This window comes from Durio zibethinus, chromosome 17 (assembly GCF_047325235.1).
Source record: "Durio zibethinus cultivar Kanyao isolate XHJ-2024 chromosome 17, ASM4732523v1, whole genome shotgun sequence".
In the NCBI taxonomy this organism is placed as follows: Eukaryota; Viridiplantae; Streptophyta; class Magnoliopsida; order Malvales; family Malvaceae; genus Durio; species Durio zibethinus.
Window position 1 is genome coordinate 25,061,195 of NC_143178.1, and position 14,073 is coordinate 25,075,267.

Genomic DNA, 14,073 nt, shown 5'->3' on the forward strand with positions numbered 1-14,073 from the left:
GAATATATATATATATAATTTGTTCATTTACTTTTAAAGGTGTTAGAGTTCAGTTCATATTTTATATGAAAATTATTTTGTTAATTCAAACTCAATTCGTTTAAATGATAGAATATTCACGTTCGATTTATATTCGATTTAATTAAATTAAATGAATTAGTTCAAGAATATATTAAGTGGATATATTCACAAACGCATATAAACGAATATATTCATAAATAATAAATTAAATATAATTAAATAAATTTAAATAAATCAAACATAAATAAATATAAACGAATCAAATAAATTTTTACTTATATTCAATTCATTTAATAAACAAACATAAAAATATTATTCAAAATTATTTGTTAAACAAATAAAAATTAAATATATTTTCAAACAATTCATCAAAATCTCTGTTCGCTTACACTCTTCTACATACTAACTTATCTCGACTAAATACTATTATTATGATGTGACTACTTGTACATAGCATGGTTTTTGAAACTAAAAAAAAAAACATATTTTCTACGCAAAATTCAAGTTACATGCCTTGAGATTAGAACATAACAAATATTACAGTGAGAATTTTTTTTCTTATTATTAAAGCAAAGGAAGCAATAAAAAATGGGATTTAAAAAAAAAAAAAAAAACTAGGAATACGGTGGGAAAATGAAAGGACTTTTCTTGGATCCAGAGAGAGACATTTGCTACTGTTGGAGAAAATTATGAAATTGTTAGCCAAAGATAAAGGATACAAGGAATGATGAAAAGTGGCAGCAAAAGAAAAGAAAAAGAAATCCAAGAAAACCCAAAGTATAGATGGATAGCAGACAAAGCAAAAATACTGAAAAAGAAAGAGAAAGAGATTGCAAATAAAGAGGAATAGCAGTAGCAGGGTCAGAGGATTATACAAGGAAGTTGTATAGTAGTTAGTTTCTTTCTCTTTCTTTCCCGTTAGCCTTTACCCACCAAGAAAAGAAAAGAAAAAAAAAAAAACCACTGAAACAAAAAATAAGCTTAATGATGAAACACCCTCTGAACCCAGCACTCTCAAGAAGCATCTCTCTCCAGCAAACCCTCCCTTCCCTTAAATTTACCTCTGTAAAGACCAAGCTTCTCTCAACCGGATTCCCCACTTCCCCATAACCATGAAACCTCCTTTTCTTCTCTTTCTCGCATTCTCCTTCTATCTACTAAAATCATCTGTCTTAGTCTTCTCTGCTTCTGCAGCTTCGCTCTCTCTGATCTCTCTTCTTTCCTTAAAATCCTCCCTCAAAGACCCTCTTTCCACATTCAAAGATTGGGAACCTACTCCAACGTTTTCCAAGCCTAAAGACGCGGTTTGGTGTGCATGGTCAGGTATCAAATGCAATCGTAAAACAGCTCAGGTCACATCTCTTGATCTCTCTCGTCACAATCTCTCTGGTATTATTCCAGCGGAAATTAGATATTTGACACACTTAGTCAACTTGAATTTGAGTGGAAATTACTTTGATGGGCCTCTCCAACCAACCATTTTTGAACTAAGACAGCTTAGAATTCTTGATATAAGCCACAACTCCTTCAATTCAACATTCCCGCCGGGGGTTTCCAAGCTCAAGTTTTTGAAAATCTTTAATGCATACAGCAACAATTTCAGGGGGCCATTACCGCAAGAGTTTATACGCTTACGGTTCTTGGAGCAGCTCAATCTTGGGGGAAGTTACTTTGAAGGTGAAATACCAGTTGGTTATGGAAGCTTTACCAGATTAAAGTTGCTTGACTTGGCAGGTAATGAACTGGAAGGCGCTTTACCACCTCAACTAGGATTCTTGACCCAGCTTGAGCGCATAGAGATTGGCTACAATGCTTTCTCAGGCACAGTACCAGTAGAATTTGCACTGTTATCCAATCTCAAGTACTTGGACATCTCAAATTGTACTCTTTCAGGTCTACTTCCGGAAGAACTTGGCAACTTAACCAAGCTAGAAGCTTTGTACTTTTTCAAGAACAGCTTTACAGGTGAAATCCCGGTCACTTACTCAAAGTTGAAAGCTCTCAAGGTTCTTGATTTATCCGATAACCTACTCAGTGGCACAATCCCAGAAGGGTTAACTTCATTAACAGAGCTAACTTGGTTGAGCTTAATTGGCAACAACCTTTCTGGTACAATCCCAGAAGGCATCGGTGAGTTGCCAAATCTCAGCACTTTACTTCTCTGGAACAACAACCTTAGCGGCATTCTCCCACAGAAACTAGGTTCAAATGGGAAGTTACTGTCTCTTGATGTCTCATCAAACTCTCTCACTGGTCCAATCCCTCCAAATCTTTGCGATGGAAACAGGCTTTTCAAACTCATCCTTTTTAACAACATGTTCACGCATGAGCTTCCAGGAAGCCTTGTAAACTGCACATCTCTTTCAAGATTCCGAATCCAAAACAATCTTCTAAATGGTACCATCCCAAGTGGCTTCGGACTTCTAACAAACTTAACATTTGTGGACGTGAGTAGGAACAATTTCACAGGCGAGATTCCTCACGATCTTGGCTATGGACCAACCTTACAGTTCCTTAACATCTCGGAGAACTCTTTCAACACCGCATTGCCAAGCAATATTTGGGGCGCACCAAGGCTGCAAATTTTCTCAGCGAGTTCGGCCAAGCTCAATGGCAAAATCCCAGATTTCATCGGCTGTAAAAACGTGTACAAAATCGAACTCCAAGGTAATTTTCTAAACGGAAGCATCCCTTGGGACATTGATCATTGTGAAAAGCTCTTGTCTTTGAATTTAAGCAGCAATTTGTTTACTGGAATAATTCCATGGGAAATATCGACGCTTCCTTCAATAACTGCCGTTGATCTTTCCCATAATATGCTCACTGGAACCATACCTTCAAACTTCGAAAATTGTAGCACTTTGGAAAATTTCAATGTTTCCTACAATTTACTAACCGGGCCAATCCCATCGTCCGGTCCAATGTTTCCTAATTTACATCCTTCCTCATTTTCTGGAAACGACGGACTTTGCAGCAGAATTTTAGGGAAACCGTGCCCGGCTGAGGCGTTAGCTACAGGTGACATGGAAGTTGGTAAGCAGCAGCAGCCAAACAAAACGCCTGGGGCTATCGTTTGGATTATGGCAGCTGCTTTTGGTATTGGTTTGTTTGTTCTCGTGGCTGGGACCCGTTGTTTCCACGCGAATTACAGCCGTAGGTTCAGTGATGATCGTGCGATCGGACCGTGGAAATTGACAGCCTTCCAGCGGTTGAATTTCACGGCTGATGATGTGCTAGAATGCCTGTCGATGACGGATAAGATTATAGGGATGGGGTCCGCGGGGACAGTGTACAAAGCTGAGATGCCAGGTGGCGAGATCATAGCGGTGAAGAAGTTGTGGGGTAAGCATAAAGAGAACATCAGACGGAGAAGAGGGGTGTTGGCGGAGGTGGACGTGTTGGGGAACGTCAGGCATCGTAACATAGTGAGATTGTTAGGATGTTGCTGCAACAGGGAGTGCACGATGCTGCTTTACGAGTACATGCCAAACGGGAACTTGGATGACTTGTTGCATGGCAAGAACAAGGGGGAGAATTTGGTGGCTGATTGGGTGACTAGATACAAAATTGCTCTTGGCGTGGCTCAAGGCATTTGTTATCTTCACCATGACTGTGATCCAGTTATCGTCCACCGTGACCTCAAGCCCAGTAATATTCTATTGGATGGTGAGATGGAGGCCAGAGTGGCGGATTTTGGGGTAGCAAAGTTGATCCAGAGTGATGAGTCCATGTCGGTCATTGCTGGGTCCTATGGCTACATTGCTCCAGGTGCGTTTTCCAAACCAAACTAACGTTAGCAAGGTTTATAATCCCACTGGTTGGTATATATGAATTTTGTTTGTTAGTTTGGTAAACTTTTGATTGTGTGTGCATTAAAAATCTGGAACAAATTTGATTTGTTTAAGCCTCCTCAAGGACAATGCCAACTTTTTAGCTAGGCTGGTGAATCTATTATATTCTTCCCTTTTGTCTATTTACCACAAAAATGGGTCCATCCATCACAAATAACAATGTATAATTTACTTCTTGATCAACCATAATCAAAGTTTTAATCTAAAGAAGATTAATTAAGATCTGTTAATGCCTTTAAAAGATTATGAATTTATCATTGACCTCTGGATGATTTGACAACTTATAGTTTAGTGATTCCATTAGTCACATGACTAGGGTTAAAATTGACATTGACACACTTGTCATGTTAGCACTTAGTACTATTTTATTTTCGGTCCTAAAGGGCAGGATTAATCTCACTTTTCTTTCTCTGATATCTTCAGTGCATCTCCCCTTTGATTTGCTTTCCTTTTTTTCTTTTTTTTTTGTGAACACTCGACAACACACTTTTGCCGTCCAAGAACAAACACAGATGTTTTATGCTTTCCTGGAAAAATGATTGATTGCTAGTTTTCCATTTAAGACGTAAATTTACATTAGGTTTAGATTTCATTGTAATTTTTAATACGATATTATTGAATTTATCGTATCATTAATTGAATTTAAATATCAATTTAAATAAAATTTATGCATAATAAAATTTTATTATTTTTTATTATAATTTTTTTTTTTCAATCATTACTACAATAATTTTTTTTCTGTTTTTAATTGCTCTTAAACCAATTTCAAGCCTTAATTAATAGTAGACTCCACTGGCACATCTGTGGTTCGCGGTGCGCACAGCAACCAACCCAAAGTCCTTTTCGGTTTTGCTTCTTTTGGCAACGCGCGGTTTTTTGTAACTGTTGAACGGCTGGTGGCGCACTATTGCGCGTGACGAGTCTTTGCTTTTTCTGCAGTTCACCTTTTTCGTTTTTTTTTTTTCCAAACAGTTTCTCTTTGATTTTAAATCCTTGTAATTTATATAATAATGGGTCCCAGAGCGAATTTTGTCAAAGCCTTTGATTGCATCACATGTTTGACTTTTAGTGCTCAGTTATGGCCATGTTTGTTTATGGGTTGCAGTAATCATTTTAACGCTATGTATTTGGTTTTTGCAGAATATGCATATACTCTACAAGTTGATGAAAAGAGTGATATCTATAGCTTTGGGGTAGTTTTAATGGAGATTTTAAGTGGAAAAAGATCCGTGGATTCGGAATTTGGTGATGGGAACAGCATTGTGGATTGGGTAAGGTCTAAAATTAAGAGTAAAGACGGTATTATTGACATTTTGGATAAAAATGCCGGGGCATCATGTGCACCAGTGAGGGAAGAAATGATGCAAATGCTTAGAATCGCATTGTTATGCACCAGCAGGAACCCGGCGGACCGGCCGTCGATGAGGGATGTTGTGTTGATGCTGCAAGAAGCCAAGCCCAAGAGGAAATTAGCCGAGAGTGTTGTGAACGAAGGCAATGGGGTTCGTGTTGGTGTTGATGGTACTTTCGATGATATGGCACAAAAGGCTACAGTGGAATGTTAATATATATGATTAATTTTACGAGTTTGTTTTTTGTTATATTTAAAACGGTGGGGGGGATTGGTATAGGAGAAGTGATTTTCTTCCTTTTTTTACCTTTCAATGGAATTTTCAAGTGTTCTTGCTCTAATTTCTTTGATGTTATATTTGAATTATTATATGACATTGATATTGCTACTTATGTTTGAAGAGTGTTAATGATATCAAGGACCCATACATAAAATGAATTCAAAATGAACTCAAAATTTGGCCCATGCTTATGATTCCAGGATATTAGATTGGAAAACGGCAAATTCCAACGTCAAAATGTGAAACAAGTAAGCGTCTACGTCTTTGCCTTTCGATTATTTTCTTTTACAAAAACGACAATTTCAGTCAGTTTGACCTCTCCATGACTCCTTAGCTGCTTGTATGAGATGTGCACGTAGACTCTGCTCAGACACCTGATTAGGAAAGATTTGCAAATACATAAATCAAATGTTAGGAATGAATCAATATATATATTCAATGATAAGAATCAAAGTTGCACAAGTTTGGATCTCAATTTTTTTATTTTCAAACTTTCCAGGGCTTAATCCTTTCTCCTTAGCAATTTGAATGGACTGCCAGACTTGGGTTATGCGTTATTAATCTGGTGCCTCCAACTCCAACAAGGCCCATTATATGTCGGCTACCTAGTTCAAAATTGATACAGACATGGGTTGAGGCCCATTTGTTTGCAACCATTAAGCTAACGTGCATATAGTCCAACTTCCTATTAGCAACTAAGGGCTGAAATTGAAAAGCTCTTCTAACTTGTCAAACTCTATTTTCTCTTTTGAATAGGGATCACCACATAACACCGTAGCTATGATAATTAGTATATTTATATTATATAAAATATAAAAAATTTGTATATTTAGATTATATTTTATATGAAAATTATGTATTATTGTTTTTATCAACATGAAAATATAAATTTTATTTTTTATTTTATTAAATATATTTATAATTTTTATTAAAATTTTAAATTATATTATTTTCATGTTTTTTATTTGTATATATTTTTTATCATATCACTATATCTTGTTTGAAATTATCAAATCTAATCATAGGTCTAAACCTCTCTCCAAATGCATCATAAAAATAAATATATTTGTTTCTATATTTTTATCTACTTTTGCTTTAATCATCATTTGGTAATTTTGAATGTAAATAATTATCAAATCGAGGGTAATGAGTTGGTAATTTATTAGCTCACCAGTACTTGTGAAGGAACCAAAGCGATAACTTTCTCCATTTCTTCCAAACACTCCTTTTCTTGTTCCACCATGCTTATGAGTTTAGTAACCAGACAAAGCATTTTCTCCGCCGGCTACTGACATAAGTACAACAGAACAAATTAAAGATGGAAATGTAAATACATAAAACTGCCAATTAGTACCCTACAGTTTTATAAGCGAACCTGTGAGAAGATCTTTATAATTGTCGCTTCTATGCCATCCATTACTGCAATGGCTGCACCTATGGCTTCATAGATAGACTCCACATCTGCCTGTCAAGTGTTGTAAAACCATTTTCCTTCTCATCATTAAGCTTGCAATCCAATTTTTCCATAAATCGAAATTTTGTTTATTAGAGTTGTATGGCTATATATTAGATAGGTGAGAATGGATAATTAATTAAGGAATAATTTCTTATTGTTGGCTAAAGTTAAATGATTGAAAAAGGAACAATGGCATCTAATTAATAAGATGTATGTATATATATACCTTAGCATCATGGATCAAAGGGACTCTAACCAGTATTGCTGAGAGTTTTCTAATCACCCTGCTAACTGCTTCATAATTTTTCCCCTCCAACTTCACCCATTCATTGAGTAGACAAAATTGTGGGCCTACAATTTGATGTAGTTTGATCTCATGTATGAGCTTTTGAAGTAGTATTTTCTTTTCTACAGTGGAGTTTCTTATTTTTAAGATTCTTAGCCACACACCAAACAATTTATCCTGAAAAGCAAATAGTGGAAACAATTAACATTTAAGAACATATATAGTCAATAATTGTTAGCATATAAAGCAAATCCTTAAGAATTTGCTCTAAGCCAGCCTAGCCGGGGTGAATTGTACAGTTCATACCTGCGCATCTATCTTCACAGCGGCCATGGCAATCTCAGCTCTAGCGTTCACAAACCTCCACTGCAACATTCTATTATAAAAAAGTCTAAATCGATGATATTCTTCTTCTTGAACAGGTGACACCTTCTTCTGCCTAAAATACTTTAAAACCCTACTTACACCACCATCTTTGGACTTAGACCTCACCCCAGTCCCAAATGATCCTTGTGGCTCCGGTGCCACCATTAACGGAGAAGACCTACCCGGAGACAATGCCCATGCTGATGGAGAACTCGTGATGGGTTTAGACCCCTTTGTTGCACTAGAATTGCTTGGACTGCCACGCTGCAAGAACCTAACAAACTCATCTCTACTCTCTTGATGATTAGGCTTCTTTTGCATGCTTGCAATGAAGGTTGCGGGGTTGACATTCTCTTCATTTCTTAGGGTTCTTGACCTCGTGGTCGACTTTGACCTTTTAGCCAATCTTTGGCTCGAGTTGATCACCGACGATGCCCTGTTCTCTGGTAGAGTAAGGGCTGAGGTTCCACTTCTACTCCGAAGTAGCTGTGGCGATGGGGTTCTTGCCTCAAAGTGATGCCGGCTTGTCAAAGGGGTTTCCATGTTATTTTTCTGTTAAACTCTTATCCAGATGAGATGACATTGGAGATCAAGAATAGGGTTTTATAAAGAAAATGGAAACGCAAGGTTTAAAGGATCAGTTTACGTGTAGTTAGAAGCATAAGTTGAGAGCACGTTGATGAGGAATAAACAAAAGTATAAATAATATTGATGAAGTGCATGTCAGTAGTGCAGTAAGGTAGGTGAAGAGCATGACTATTTTCCATCACGTCAAGGCTTCCACGAAGAAGGAATGTTTATGACCTTTTCCCATTGAACTTATTATCTATAATATTCAATAATCAACCTACTAATAATATAATAATATAATTAATATTTTTAAGAAAATAATATAATTAATGTTAAACAAAAATAACAAGCTTATTGAATCGAACTCCGAAAATAAAGATTTTGAGTTTAAATTTTAATTGTAACTCATAAAACAAAAAAATATTATTGAATTGAATTAAATAATACTAGCTACTTGGCTATTTGAATCAATTTTATTAGCATTATGTATACAATCCAATTTTTTTAATTTTTTATTACACATACTTCAAATTTGATTGAAGCCTGGAGAATTGTTTTCAACGTCCAATTTTTGAATGAATTTAATGAGATTAATTAATTTCTTTAATTTGAAGGAGGAATAAATATGAATGAGGGTTACAAGTTAATTCAAATTAAACGCATCGCATGGTGAAGAAACACTAATTTTGAAGAAACCCAATTCTGGCCATATCCATTGTACATCGTGTTTAATGTTCTTTCTTCATAGCCTTTCACTACAAAACAAAATTTAATATCTAGTGAAAAACCAGAGGTTTTTTACTTACAAGTTTTGGATTATCTTCAATGCACTCAGTTTGGCAAGTTTTAGATTATATATCTACGAGCTATTTAATAAAACTCTCTAAGGGTTAAAAATGAGTTAAACTTTTATATATACATATACATACATACATACATACATACATACATATATATATATATATATTCAACCATTAGCAATGGAGAAGAATCCTTCATTTTTAGACAAGTTTGGCAAGAAATCTTATAGTCATTAATGTAAGATTTGAAGGTAAAAGAGAGAAATATCGATCATGTTTGATGTATAAGATTATTGATAAAATAAGATGATAATCAATTTATATTATAGTTAGTTTGTATCTAAAAAAGTGGATAAGATTGTAAAGAGAAGTAATCATCCTTTTGGCATAAGATGATTCAATCATCTCAAAATAAAAAGAATTATTTTTAATCCTTGAGATTGAACTTACATGTCCTACTATACCATTAAAAGTTACATTAATAATTTAAATTATATAAACTTTAAGAAAAATTTTAATCAATAAATAAATTATTTTATCATAATCTTTGCATATATCAAATACGAGATAGTATAATATTATTTAATCTAATGCTAATCATAATATCATCTTATCATATCTTATCATAATTTTATACACCAAATACACCCATAACATCTAGGAAAATACATATTCAATGACTTTATGTGTTTTTATTGACCAATCAATTTTAGTTTAGAGTTTGGATGATATTAAGGTTATAAAAAGGTTTTTGACATAAAAAATTTGCTTTTAGCTCAATTGTTTCATATGATCATTTTTTAATTCTTTCTTTAAGGCTAAAAAGGTTTTTAACGTTTTCAAATTTAATATTGTTTTTGAAACCAACATTTTTTTGGCTAAATTAATAAAAAAAATTTGAACTTTATCACTTTATTTAGATAAAATTTTATTTCTTTATTACACTAAAGTAAATTTTTAATTTTTAATTTATATTTAAATAAGTTTTTAATCTTTAATTTATATCTAAATAAGCCCTTAACATAAATCAATTTTTTCTTTGAACTAAGGATTTACTTGAATATTATTCAAAAGATAAGAACTTATTTAGGTATAATAAAAATATAAAAAATTATTTTTAAAAAATAAAATAATTCAGATACTTCTTTTAATATTTTAGCCACATTTTTATAAAATGGTGGACAGTATGTGGTGCGTACTTGAACTATCAAGAATATTCAAACTAAGGTAACCAAAGGAACATGTATAATTAGTAAGAATTGAAGAGTTGATTTTTGCATGATGATAAAAAATTTTGGTTTAACTTTGAAAAATAAGGTAGTCAATTAGAATTTTTTTTATTTAACATTATCAATATTTGAACGATATTCATTGAAATTAAGAATCTACCACTTACTAATAATCCACATGATAAAATTCTTTTATTTTTCAAAATGACTTTAAATTTAAGAAAAAAAAATTTTTATCCACACACACACATATATATAATCAAGGGGCACTTACAAAAATTTATATTCTTACTTTAAAATCAACAAATTCCCTTGGAATCAAACTTAGATGTAAAATCTAGAATTATGTTTTGAATCCCGAAATAAGAATATTGAGAGTAAAAGCGTGAAGCTTATGATTAAGCAATACGCATTGTCCTTAGCACGCAGAAGATGAATCAAGCTGATGAAAATATAAAGACTACAAAAAAATTATTCAAGTGTCAAACTCACATCCTCAATTAGCGAACATAACCCAAAATTTTTTGATTAAGTAGCTGAATTATAGCATAGTACACACACACACACACATATATATATACACATATTTATATGTATTTATATTTTAACTTTAAATTACTTGAAATTGGTAGATTTAAATTACGCAACTTTGAACGAACCTATAAATTGGTGGATTTAATTTTGATCCAAATATTCAAAAGAAATGAAATAAACTAATGTAAATAAATCGATACTCTACATAAGTAAAATTCCACTTATATCAATGTAAATGTTAATTTTTTTTTTTACCCTTAAATCAAAATTAAATATATAACACTTACGTTTAGTTTTCTTTATCCAAATGTTAAAAAATATATATATGATAAACCTGTAAACATTTTTTTTCTTACTAGAATTAAGTGGTCCTAATAACATTACAAATTCATGAATGTCATTCACTTTCAACCACACTAACAAGAAAAATAAAGAAAAACACTGTAGAAATTAAATAAAGTTACCTAAAGGACTTCAAATAAATTATCCACTGTTTCTTAAAAAGATTTTTAAGTACCCAAACAGCATTAGTATTTATAAAAAAAAAATTTATATTTGATATATTATCAACATATAAATTTTATACATTATCAATTAATCATATGATATTACTTTATTTATGAACAAATATTAACCTTAAAATAAATATATAAAAAATTAATATTTTTTAAAAAAATTTATTTAAGTGACATTATCAAATTCACTAATAGTGTATAGATTTCATTAATAATATATAAAATTTATATACCGATAATTATAAAAAAGTATTAAAAAATTCACTTACGAACAATATTTTCATAACTTTTGATCTTAACTATTCTTAATTAATTGCTGGTTCAAAAAACAAAAATATTTTTAATTACCATATATCCATCAGAGCATACTTGGAAGAGATCACATTTCTCCATTGTTCGATGCTGTCGAATTCTCAACCAGCCTAACTTCATCATCATCATCATCATCACCTTCTCCAGAAGCTGGTAAATTAAGATCGACCAATTGAATAGTAAACGACGTTGTCTTACTATGAGCGACAGGTAAGTTAGAAAAATGAACTTTTTGATGCCCACCCAGTGCTTGACCCGACTGAAACATCTTGTCACAAAACGGGCACTTAAATATTCTTTTTTGATGAATCTGATGATAACCACCAGCACTCACTTCTCTTTCATCAGCCTTAGCTCTTATAACTTGCTTGTTTTTGTGACTAGCTCTATGCCCACCCAAAGCTTGATGAGATTTAAAACTTTTGTTACATGTTTGACACTTATACTTTGGGTGAGTTGAGTGAGATTTGATATTAGTGACGCAAAACAACTCATCATTCTTCTCTTCTTCATCCAAATTCTCACCATCATTATCATCACCATAATATTCATAATCCAATTCTTTTTTGTATTGTTTTGAAGTTCTCTTATCTCTAGAAAGCATTAAAAGACACATTGCAGCATCTTCGTCGGATAAAGTTTCATCAGGAAGTGCAGAGAGGATAATGGAACTTGATGAACCCGCCTTGTTCAAGAACCGTTTGGATCTTCTCCCAAATGGATTTCTGGAAAATTCAACTTCGCTAAAAACTTCGTGGTTTACAGATCTATAGGAGTGATTAATCTCGCTGGAAGGACAACTAAGTGCAGAAGAAGAATTGGATTCTGGTGGATTTGAGAAAGAAAATGGGAGAGTGAGTTTAGGAGGAATTGGGTGTTTAGCAAAGTGAGATCTCATGTGACCACCCAGGGCTTTGCCATTGGCGAACCTTCTGTTGCAGATCTTACATATTGTATGCCTTTTTTCCATGACCAACAGCAGCCGAGACGACGACTAACAACGACAAAATAGTAAGCGAAAGAAGGAGAAACTCTCACAAGAAGAAACAGGGAAGGGTCAATGTATAATAGGGGAACCGCGGAGAGAGTAAGTCAGTGAGGGCACTTAAAAAAAGGGGAGTAGGTAACAAGCCTTCCTTTGGCAAATGTGAACAAAAGCATAAGGTCCACAGCGACTTTGATCTCGCCCAACTTGTAAGTTATCTCGACATATTTTTCCAATTTATATTTAATTTTTTAAATACTAATTGTTATCGTATATAATGTTATAGTGTGGCAATTATGAGAAACGTAAAAAGTTTCTTTGAACATAAAAAGAAAGGGAAAAAAAATTTATAATTGAATACAACCAAACAACGAACATTTGTTATTTAGAAATTTACATAAAAGAAAATTAATTATAAAAAATAAATATGTGAATTAACTAACTAAAAGAAATTAATTCACTAACTTTTGGATGATATGAATATGTCAATGGTTAATTTCTTATTGAAGACCTTATAAAACAGCGTGAGATTGATTGACCATCAAAGTCTTGAGCTAGCTTCGTCTGAATCAAACCAACAGGGACTGTGCGATTCTTTTGTTTTATTGCTCGATCTCACATGAAAGCAATGATGATGCATGTTCTTGTTTTCTCTCTGAACATTTGTTGAGTCTAAAAATCTTGTTTTCTCTATGATTTCGATCGCTTCATATACCCTCTAGAATCAACGTGAATGAAGAATATGCAATTGTACCTTCAGATTGAAAGCATGTAGGAGGATATCATAAACAAATCGATTTGAGTTGAGTTATACAATTACATATTCATCCAAATATTAAAACCCTCTCTACTCTTGTCTACATGTATAGCAACTAAAATTTCCAAAATCTCAAATAAAAACAAAAAGCGATAACCAAAGCGCCACAAAAAGAAATATAAAATGAAGGAAAAAAAAAGGTTAATTTCTGTTGCAATGACGAGAGTCTGGCTATTAATTTTGAAATGAAAAAAGCTAACATGATTGTGAAGTTGTTGTAGTACTACGTTAAATGCAAAGTGCAGGTGTGCAAATAGATACAGATTGGCTTGTTTGGCTGGAATGGATACAAGCAATTATGAGTTCTATCTACTTTAATTTGCCTTTTTTTTATTATTTATTAATGATTATGAATTTCCACCTACTAAATCATGTACCTCGGGTAAATATGCTGTTTATACTCACAATTTTGCAGGCTAACTAATTATTGAAATGTGTTGGTCAGATTCTTGTCAGAAGTGTGTTATCATAATGTTTGCTAGGTAGCAATATTATGAGCATCTATTAATTTACAATCGCGTGGAAAAATATAATTAATGTCAACTAACCAATATATCGTTTTTGATTGAAAATGATCTAACAGTCATTTATTTTCTCACAGGAGAAGGGTGAAGTTCTTATTTATCTTTAGGAGGATGGTCAAGGTTCTTGAAAATCTTATAGCGGTATATATCACAGCTACGAAATAGGAATGCTTGAT

The 14,073-nt window shown here is 33.0% G+C and overlaps 2 protein-coding genes across 2 annotated transcripts; one reads left to right on the forward strand and one right to left on the reverse strand.

Annotated features, from left to right (window-relative positions):
• Positions 1-611: 611 nt before the first annotated feature.
• LOC111285675 (uncharacterized) lies at positions 612-5,615 on the forward strand. Its single transcript, XM_022875240.2, has 2 exons — positions 612-3,789; positions 5,013-5,615. The coding sequence occupies exons 1-2, from the start codon at positions 1,134-1,136 to the stop codon at positions 5,435-5,437; spliced, it is 3,081 nt and encodes a 1,026-aa protein (XP_022730975.2). The 5' UTR covers positions 612-1,133; the 3' UTR covers positions 5,438-5,615.
• Positions 5,616-11,580: 5,965 nt separating this feature from the next.
• On the reverse strand, positions 11,581-12,663 carry LOC111285780 (zinc finger protein ZAT9-like). The gene has a single exon (XM_022875384.2). It carries the CDS (start codon positions 12,539-12,541, stop codon positions 11,639-11,641), a length of 903 nt encoding a protein of 300 aa, XP_022731119.1. The 5' UTR covers positions 12,542-12,663; the 3' UTR covers positions 11,581-11,638.
• Positions 12,664-14,073: the final 1,410 nt, after the last annotated feature.

Coding starts and splice junctions, on each gene's coding strand:
- LOC111285675 (XM_022875240.2), top strand. CDS start 1,134: ATGAAACCTCCTTTTCTTCTCTTTCTCGCATTCTCCTTCTATCTACTA. Junction 3,790..5,012: donor CTATGGCTACATTGCTCCAG/GTGCGTTTTCCA, acceptor TGGTTTTTGCAG/AATATGCATATACTCTACAA.
- LOC111285780 (XM_022875384.2), bottom strand. CDS start 12,541: ATGGAAAAAAGGCATACAATATGTAAGATCTGCAACAGAAGGTTCGCC.